The 10,770-nt window shown below is 37.8% G+C and overlaps 1 protein-coding gene across 1 annotated transcript; it reads left to right on the forward strand.

The window, feature by feature from the left end:
• Positions 1–8,170: 8,170 nt before the first annotated feature.
• Positions 8,171–10,379, forward strand: LOC137709967 (uncharacterized). The gene has a single exon (XM_068448943.1). It carries the CDS (start codon positions 8,175–8,177, stop codon positions 10,377–10,379), a length of 2,205 nt encoding a protein of 734 aa, XP_068305044.1. The 5' UTR covers positions 8,171–8,174.
• Positions 10,380–10,770: the final 391 nt, after the last annotated feature.

The following is a 10,770-nucleotide window of genomic DNA, read 5'->3' on the forward strand; positions in this document are numbered from 1 at the left end:
CTACTTCTTTGTAGCTTTTAGATTTTATAACATTCAATGGTTTAGATTAAAAGTGGTGTGAATAGTTTTAAACATTAAATGACTTAGATGATGATGTGGATTCTAATTAATAAGGAAAATATTAATCTAAATTAAACACAAATATCTAATGGAATAAAATTGAAGAAAATAATAATCAGAATATGAATCCTAATAACAAAAGAAAAAAAAAATGAAATCTCTTCTTTGCGATGAGGTCTTCAATGTTCAAATAATCAGAATTTGAATTCTAATAAGTGCAAAGCTTGATGTTCCTATTTCCACAGTAAGATCGCTAGAAACATCAGAGATTAGCCTGCGTAATAGAAAAAAAATTGTTGAAAAATAGAAATGAAGCGAGGCAAGAAAATCTATATCTAAGTTACAATCTAGAACCAAAAGCATACAATCTCTGACACACCCCGACCTGGAATATCCACCTAGACTTCGAATCGAGCTGTGTTGGCCAACACCAGGAGGGTGACGAAGCCATAAGGTGTAGTGATGTGGAAAATGTGAATAAATTTAAACCTAAGTGCCTAAATGTAAGATTGCGCATGTGAGCAGAAATGAACCCATTTCACATGTGATGTCAGAGTATTAATAAAATACAGTAAAGGTAAAAGAGGAATTATACCGTCGGTAATATTCCTACAACAATAGTTTTCCAGAAATCCTCGTCGACACGATAGCTCGACCACTAAAACCTGGAGGGGCAAAAAAAAAAGGGTGAGTGGGCCTAAAAATAAAGTTTAATAAAAACCTTTTTTAAAACTGTATAACTCCTCGCCGTAAAACAAGCATAGTTTCCAAAATATACATACTATGTATAGTATGAAAATACTTACCATAGCCTGCAATATCTCAAGAATTCAATACAGCATAATATTACGTAAATAAGTGCATGACGTCCGTAATCGTATAATCTCGCATAAGCAAACATATCATAATGAGTGCTCATCAACATATGCTGACACACGAGTTCATGCAGAGATATTCTGACATGAACAGGATTGGGTGTAATAATGATATTTGCTCTTGTACTACAATCATGTGAAGATTGGCTCTATATGCAGCACATACGAGTCCTAATTGCCTGTAACAATCTAGGACAAGACTGGCACCTACAATGGATCCAAAGTGAGCGTACGGCGTGTTGTAAATCTGCCTTAAAGCCAATCATATGATGATACTTTATGGACATTTCACATGTTAAACTAATCTAGTTTAATATAAAGGACAAAGATTATTGTTTAAAGCTGTCTCATATAAATGTTATATGCTTAAACGATAAGTCCAAGGAATATGTAGTTGGGAAAATGTGATCTAAAGAAGTTAGATTCATGAAACCATTCTCTTTCGTATACGTATCCTAAAAGTTCATGATCATAGGATTGCCAATTGGGCATTGACAGTCCATTAAGATCAGTACGTGTTATGTCTTCTCTTAGAGAGAGTGACTGGTCTCGAGTCATTGAACGCGATCAACAAGGAGTTCTCATACTCATGGTTTGGATAATGTAAAGTAGTCATTTGATCTGAGGCATCATAGTTGTCTTATGGTTAGGTCCTTGATCTTTGACTATGTCAAAGTCACTCCGTCAAAGGGTGTCCAAGACATAGTTAGGTTAAGCCATTTAGCCATGGAGGCAAGTGAATGCACAACAAGGGATCTCTAACCTTCAAACCGTTTGAGGGAGAATACTATATTATATGATTAAGAATCTCTGATCAGAGTATGAATGAGATTTAGGAAGTTGTTCCAAATCACATTCAAGATAATCATATAAGTAAGAGAATCACATTGGATAGTAGACATGAATAAACTATCAAACCAAACAATGTGGTCAAGAATATTGTATTAGAGCAAGATCGTATTGCTTTGTAATCCCAAACTGAATAGGTTCTCCACCTCTTCTGATTAGCTTGGGTAGCCATGACATACTGCTAGGTGCCACATATGGTTTGTAGAAGCCCTAAAGATGTATAATCACTAAAGGGTGAATTGAAAGTAAGTTTCAATTCACAATCGATTTGAAGAGTTCTAATCGCCCACTGCCTTGCTAAAAGGAACTTAATGGATCGTACACCGTGTAACGTAGAGATTGAAGAAACAACGGAGATGAGTAAGGATAATTAAATGGTTTAATTATTTATGGTTAGGATTAATTAATATGTTAATTAATCAAACGAATAAGTTCGTTTTAGCTTTTGAGTAATTAGTGGACCTCAAGGCTCATTGGGCTTAGAACCGTCAAGCCCATTAACTTAAGTTGTTTGACAACTTAATGACTAAAGACTCAAAAGGGCCCAAACAACCCATAGCCTTTAGAAGGCCGACCATACCATGAATGAAAGTTTTTGGTTCTTTTTGTCACTTAAGTGAAGTGACTAGATAAATGATTTTATAGCCAAAATTCAAAAGGGTTCTCTCTTGAGGAAATTGGAGAGAACATAAGCTATTTTTTTTTTCTCTTTCTAGGAGGTCGGCCCCCTTGGAGGGGGATTTACTAGTATCAATCATCCTCCAAGGTCACTCATCTGTTCTTCAAGTCCCTCATTGGTGTGGAAACTTAGAGGTTCCCTTTCTTGGGAACTTGGAGAATCCGTTCAACCATTCTCCTCCAAGAAATCCATGGAACTAAGAAGTAATGAATGAAGGCCATCTCTCTTGGGTGATTAGCCTTTGCTTATGCAAAGAGGTGCTTCAAAGGTATAAAAGTTTCTCAACTCTTTTCTTTAAGATTTGAGCTGAGTCTTGGTTCACCACAACTACTAGGCCTTGTATTTTATGGGTATAGTTTTGTTTTTGAGTGCATACAAACATGATTCCGCCTTTAATTGTTAATTGCATGCATAGATGTTGCTCAAATGAACTTGTTTTTCACAAATTTATTCCTTCATGGCACGATGTGCATGTACACATGAAAGACTGGCCCTGATTCGTGCGAGTACTAACACCGGTGCAGCAAACGATGAGCAGATAACACAAATATAGTCATGCCCTATTGATTCGATAGTTCTAATCAACATAATATCATTCATATCCGTAACTATAATTATGGTATCAATAATAATACTCATACCTGTGCATCCCGCAGGACGTAGCATAACTTCTTAATTTCTATCAATGTGCTAAATCTTATAACCGTCATGCTAATCTAGGCGTATTGTAGAAAACTCTTTATGAAATGTATAAATGAAAACTAACAATTATATATATATATATATATATATTATATAAAAGAAAAGACCCACTCACAATTGCTTATGATGTCATATCTGTTTGAGTTAGGAAGCTGGAGTTTCCGATAGTAATTGCACCTAAACATAATATTGTGACCCATTAATAAAACTCAATTAAAACGCTTGAATTGGAAACGGACGACAGATTTGGAATCAACGTGTCGAGGACAGATTTGGAATCAACGTGTCGAAATACTCTAAGGAGGGTCTCGGGCAATTTTCGTAAAAAGTCAACCGAGACGCCTCGGTGGTCAACTACGTTAACACTTTATAATTTCACTCAATGGGTGCCAAAAAGGGACTCAGGACGTCGAAATTATCCTAGGAGGGTTCCCGAGAAAATTCTGAAAAAAGTCAACCTAAGGAATATTTTGAGCCCATTTCAGAAATGGGTCGGGCTGGAACACTGTGCAACATGCTTAGGCTTAGGCCCCTTTTTTTATTTTTTATTTTTTATTTTTTTGGGCGATTGCCCTACAACTGTTGAAGACTGGAAGAAGAAGGCTGGAACTGGGCTGAGTTTGGCTGGAAAAGTTCCAAAGGCCCTAACTAGTTCATTTCTCAACCAAAATCAGAAATTCAAAAGCCAAAGTAAAGCTCAAGAGTTAAGGAATTGAAATATACCAAAGTGAGGTTGAGCCGAGGTTGGGATCGGCCAGAAATGGACTGCAAATTTTGGATAGTTCACTGAAATCTGGGAAAAAGTTCCCTCGATATCTCTATGTAGTTCCACCATCCAAAATTACATAAACACGATCATTAACAACCACGAGGATAAAAGAAAGGGGTTCAGAATGTCTGGATGCTTACCTAAGCCGTGAATGGCGAGATTGGGCGGAGATGGTGGTGGTCACGATGTCGCTGCATAGTGAGGTGAGGGAGGAATTTTGCGAATGTTTTCCTTCGTTTATGAGTTCATAGAACTCACAGAGGTAAGGTTGTAACGATTTTGCTGGTGGAGCTCGCTGGAACGACGAAGGTGATGGTGGTGTGATTTCTTTGTACTTGCAGAGAGAGAGGGCCGAGATAAAGAAGTCGGGAGAGGAGAGAGCTGAGAGGGTTAAAAGAAGAAGGTGAGGTGGCAGTCATCTAATGGAGGATAGGATGAGGGGGATTTGAAAAGTGAGAGAAAAAGTGTCCTGAGGTAGGGGACACAGGAGAGGTGAAGGCATGGGGCGTGGGGCCCACATGTCTCACAAAACAATACAAAATATCTCTAAACATGAAATTACCAACTTGCCCTTGGTATACAATGTTTCATAAAATTTTAACCGTAACTCCAATTTCAATTCCGCTTACACCTACGCGTTCGTACCTTCGAGAATTTTAAGAATACGATAAAATAGTAACTTGTATGAGTCATGAAAAGACGGTCAACAAAAGTCAACAATCTAAAGTAGCCAAATGGACTGAGAGAGCCCACCTGTTGGAGATGCTCTTATAATATAAGAGGTTAATTAATTACACTAACAAGGTTTATCATTTTTTCAAAAAATTATTTCATGTTTGGTAAATTACACTAACACTCTTAGTTTCAAACCTTCAAGGTATAAATAAAAGAATAATGTACAACTATGTTCTCAAAAAGAAAGGTACTTATGTATACGAAACTAACTCCCTGCATTATTAGAGCATCCCCAAAGGAGATATCAAATTGTCCAAATCATCAATAACGGTAACAAAAGACAGCATTAATGTCTTCCAACCGAGAAGCCAAATTTGATGTGGCATGACATGGATTGACATCTCTCCCCTTTGCTGCCAAATTTGACAGCACCTTCAAATTTTTTTAAATTAAATATTAAACGCTTTTTATTAATTTTTATTAGTTTAAAGCATTATCCTTTTGTTTCTTTTCATTCCCAATGCAAAGAAAGTACATGAATTATTATTTTATATTTAAAATTTGACATATCGGTTGGAGAGAAAAAGCTTAAAAGATGTCAAAGTGCCATGTAAGCCTTCAAATTTAAATTTTAGGTTTAAAATTTGAATTCTCCTTTGGAGATGGTCTTAGGAACTAATATAGAGATAATGGATGAAAGACCTCCACATTAATTAACCATAGTTGTTAAACAACTTTAGAGAAGATAGCTACCTCCACTAACCCATGTGCATTGTCAAATGAATTTTTCTAAATCACAATTTTCTTTTTAATTAACCCTTAAATATTTTCCTTCTCTATCCATTGAGGAAAAATAAGGAAGAAAGTATTATTTGATCAATCTAAAATGAGGAAATTGTAGTAATGGTCCCTCAACTTTAATTCAATTGGAGTAATGGTCACTCAACTAAAAATTCATGACCATTGATTCCTTAACTCATCAAAATGCCCATCTATGGTCCTTTTCATTAAGTCCATTTGAATTTCCGTCAAAATAAGTCACATGCCACACATGTGAGGCTGAATCAAGGGGCAAATATGAAAAATCAAATGAGAAAAATTGTAGTAATGGTCCTTTAACTTTAACCCAATTGGAAAATCGTCCCTCAACTTTACCCAATTGGAGCAATGGTCCCTCAACTTTATCCCAATTGTAGCAATAATGCTTCCAATATGACTCATTTTGATGAAATTCTGATGGAGTTGACGAAAAGGACCATAGCTGCACATTTTGATGAATTAAGGGACCAATGGTCAATTGAGGGATCATTACTCTAATTAGGTTAAAGTTGAGGAATCATTGCTACAATCTCTCATCTAAATCACATTCAACACTTATAATGATGCTATTTGGACACACACACACAGACACACAGATATACATATATATAAAGTTGATATCATCAATTTCGGCACACTCTCTAAAAGAGTGAGTCCTAACATTATAGAAAATACCTGCATGAACAATAAAACATGTCAATGATAATTTAATTTTGTGTGTCTACGTAAATCTATATTGTATGCAAAATGGAGCAAGGAGCAATTGTTCGGGCAAAGATTTCTCCAAAGAGGGCTCCTCAGCACTCAGCACAGCTCCCTAAGGGATTGGCACTTTGGATGTGAAGTCCGGCTCTTGCCTGCTAATGTACTGCAAGAGGAGGACAAAGTTAGTTTTGAAAGGTGCCTTTGTAGGGCCTTAGGTGTAGGCCTTGAGGCTTGCAATCAAAACTAAGTGCTAGGCATGTCACTGCTATCTCAGTACAGTAGATGTAGAACAAGATTGTGCTTAGTCGATTACTTGCGTCCCAATTTACTCGGACTTCTTGTTATCAAAGGATTGTTGTGGATGGGTTAAGCACACATTAAGTCCTTTTTCTTGCCTTGTGATCAAAGACTTTCAGTTCATAGTCTTGTATATTTGAAAGCACTTGGAGGGTAGTGACTCATTAACTTTTTACTTGTATTGCCACTGAAAAGTGCTTTTTAGCTAATTGTGAGTTAGTCCCCATCACTTGACATTTAAATCATAGACACATGGCCTATGCATTAATGAGAAGGCACCAATTTGTCATTGGGCTTGATGCATGGGTTTCGGGCAAGTCTCCCTTCTAATTGGCATTTCTAGGCCATCACACACTTGCAGCCTAATGTTCAAATATTAACCCAAACAATAATATTTCTTTTTTTTTTCTTTCTTTCTTTCTTTCAATATCACTTCAAGATAAACCAGTCTTTTTACTTTGACATAGATGCATCCCATTGCAAAGCCTTGACCAGTAGCTATCATCTAATTGATTCTAAGCATTTCATGTTCGTGCATGCATGCATGGGATCTCAAGAATTTTCACGTTAATTTGGTTGTAAAAAGAAACGAACAATAATGCATATTAAATTAGTCAAAGAGAGCAACTTCCATGCAGAAATCCATGCCATGTAAGTCGTCCAACTTAGAAATGTGTTGTCACATTAATCAAGTCATTCCACATGATATCACCTAGTATTGCAGGCGCTCATGACATGCTTAATATTCCATCCATGGGAGGGGATGGATAGATATTACTTAACCTCCACGAAATTAATGTGTTCGGAAAAGGATATTACTACCATCCCTCGAGACAATATGTTATTACCATGGTAATTAAATCAGATTAATTTGGTTACGCCTAGGGATGAAAGATGTACTTTTGCATAATTTATGTGTATAAAAAGTGCATGTCACTCTGCCTAAATCACTCAATTACATTCAACACTAGTGTGTTTCTTCTCTCATAGCCAGTGACCAATAGAAATAGCTATCGCCCAAGACTGAGTTCCTGCAGCTTTTACTGCAATGGCCCTCGGTTACATGGCAGAAGAACCCCCTTGCGTCTTCCTGCAGCTGTTCAACATATGTTCACCATACACGGAACGTGGCCGACAAATTTCTCAGCAATAGTAACATGCACTGCTCCTACTCAAGCTGCAAAGTTTAACATGAATCCGGTATCTATATTAATTCATGCTTCATTTCCCAAATATTCTTACAACTTCATCGATTCTTTTTAATATTGTAGCTATGACCAAAATCTAAGTAACTTTTTAAATTATAATAATTAGTTGAGAGGAGATCAGCAACTGCTAAGAGACATGGATATCGAGTTAGTATATATAAGAGCGTATTTTAAGAAAGAATTAAACTACATGAGAATAAAGACGAGATGCTGACAAATTTGGTACTAAAATAAAGCCTAAACTGCTCCACTTGACTCCCATGATCAGTAAGCTACAAAAAAAGTAAACCTGCTCAGGCTGCTCTCAACAAGAAAAATCCAAACGAGAACATAAAATATTCAAAACATTCTCCTACACTCTAGTCAAACGTTAATGAAGGAATGCAACAGTGTTAACACGGTAAAGCATTTAAACCTAGGCGGACCTGAAATTCTTGATAACATATTCAACATTCCACAACACAAACAATTAAAAAAGAAAGATGGGTGGCTGTGACATGAACGGTAACCTGTATGAGGAGAAGTTTAGTGCACCAATGCCTTGGATTGGCATGTATGTAGCAGCAGCATCCTTGGCCTGTCCGATTGCAATGGCTGCAGATGTAATCCTCGGCATCTGGCACCATAAGTACTGGTTTCCCTGCAAGTTCTTCTCCATTAATGCCACATCTCTGACCTTGATAGGTGTAGCCATCAAATTGTCGGTGGATCTGAACACTGCCATGCCCAACCGTCACGACCAGCTTGCAAAGCTTAGCAGTTCTGCCTTGATCTGCACAGCAATGGCTAACTCCATGCCGTCTCTTGGAGCCATGGAAAATGAAGAGATGTTCATGAATGTAATTGCCTTGGGAATTCTAGTCATCACCCTTATTGTCAATATTTGCATCCAATTAGCTACCGGTGCAATCTTTGTTTTCTGGAAGGAGCACGCTTCAGTTATGTTCATCATGCTTGTTTTGCTCCTCATGCTGATTTTCTCGGCTTTAACGGTTCCAACAACAAAGAGTTATTTAGAAAAAGGGTACAAGAAAAGATACCAATTATCTTCAAAAGAATGCACAAATGCAAGTGGTAGAAAAGAAGTTACCAAACTCAGAGACACATTGACAAAGCTTTGGCTGATGGCTCACACCTCTAGCCCTCAATTTGTGATGGGCAGGTCAGTGACATGCACTGCTTCTGGAGCTTTCTGTCTTTTGAGTGCCATGATTTTGGCCCAAGCCATGTTTAGAACATACTTGATGCCATGGTCCATTAAGTTTTGCAGCGGGGAATCAGACTACAAATTGACGACCACTTTGATTCTATTTACGCAAGCAGTTGCAGTAGGAGTTGGTACTATTTCCCCGGCGTTTAGATGGTTCATCGCCATCAACTTTAAGTGCCCGAAAAGAGGAAATATAAGCTACAGAAAAGAATTCGAAATAGAAAGGTACTGGATTCAGGGGCTTGCGGAGTTGAAAAAGTGTCCATTAACTTTTAGAATCAAATCTCGGGACTGCAGGAAACTTGCACATGAAGCAAGAAACAAACTTTTGGACATGTGTATTGCAATGCAAACGGGGATTGTCCTATCAAGCAAAGCAATTCGATCAATTTCCATTTTCTTGGTGAGTCGAATCTTTTTACTCAGCGACTTGTTCAGGGAGTGGAAGAACAAGAAGTTGGAATTCGACTCCATCCCAATGTCCCAGAAAAACCCAAGGCAAGATCTTAGTAATTATGTTCTGTATCTTGAAGGTGAGGATGCGTTGGTTCATTACATGATGAATTCCAACTGTGATGCTACTGATCATTGGACTCAGAAGGGAATGAAAGAAGAACCCAAGCATCTCATTAAGCTGTTGGAGAAATCGACAGCCTCACAAGGATTCAAGGGAGTGGCAGAGTTTGACAGTGATCAAGTTCCCTCTCTACAATGTGAAGAACCTCCAAATTGTTGGGCTCTTCCTGTTGTGACACTAACAAGTATTGCACTTGCACTTCCAAACATCGGTTCTGGTTCAATCAAAAATCTGATAGATGGGGTACATGAAGGGCTCATGTACATGAATGCTATTGAGGAACAGCTGGATAGCAAAGGAGTTCTTGCCAACATCAGAAAGGCAGCAGAGGTCGTGTGGCTAAGAGTTGATCTATATCACACATGGCTAGATTTGGATCTCAGAAAATTGTCACGTCAAGGGAAGAGTCTAAAGGAAACACTTGAAGAACTTTCTGAAACTGCAAAATCCATATTTGAAGAATGTAGAAAGCGGCAGATGAGTAAGGGGTGTTCGAGAGATATCCCTTCCAAATGGTCTGTTAAGGAGCTTGCCGCTAATTCCATGTACAGGATAAGCCAAACTCTTCTGCTAAATCCTGATGGCCAAATCAATGAATCAAGTGAGAGATTGTATGAATCAATGGTTGTGATGATCTCTGACATAATGGGTGCGTGTCTCACAAATTTACAGGAAGCTATGGCAATCAAGTCTTTTAACAGCACAATTGAAGAGAGGGAGGAAAGTGTGAGACTTGCAGTTCACGTTCTTGGTAAAACTGAAAGGATTCTTTATATTGTGGAACCTGGTATTCCTTCAAATTTGGATCATCACCAAATGGCATGCATTGATGAGTGGCGTTCGGCACGGAAACCCCAGATAAATTTCAAGGCGTGCACATCATTTCCAATATCCGAGAGTGACAGGGATTCTTCGGCAGGCTCAAGTGATCACTTTTACCTGACGATGGATTAGGTTTTCTAGGCTGCTGTACTCTAGCATAAATAGGCTATTAAAAGACTCTTGTATTCAGCTTTTCATCAATAATATTCCAGAATTTAGATTCAAGTGTTCTCTTGGGATTTTTCCCTAGAACTCTGTTAATTCACTTCCTACTACGATTTGGCCCTATTTTACCCGCTGGACAGTTCCTACTGCCTTGCATCAGACTCTACAATTAAAACTAGTTGAAACATCTTTTAACTATACGTAAATTATCCTTAAAACTAGTTAAGATCATAGCATACAGAAACAAGAGGCTCAAGTTCAATGCATGCTAATTAAGCCACCTCAAACTGTTCAAAATTACTAAATTTAGGACATTATCTGCATATAGGAAGGATGAGCGGCTGAAAGAATTCGTTGA

The sequence above is a fragment of the Pyrus communis genome, chromosome 12, assembly GCF_963583255.1.
Source record: "Pyrus communis chromosome 12, drPyrComm1.1, whole genome shotgun sequence".
In the NCBI taxonomy this organism is placed as follows: domain Eukaryota; kingdom Viridiplantae; phylum Streptophyta; class Magnoliopsida; order Rosales; family Rosaceae; genus Pyrus; species Pyrus communis.

What these genes read in the sequence shown, in the direction of transcription:
- LOC137709967 (XM_068448943.1), top strand. Translation starts at nt 8,175, where the DNA reads ATGCCTTGGATTGGCATGTATGTAGCAGCAGCATCCTTGGCCTGTCCG.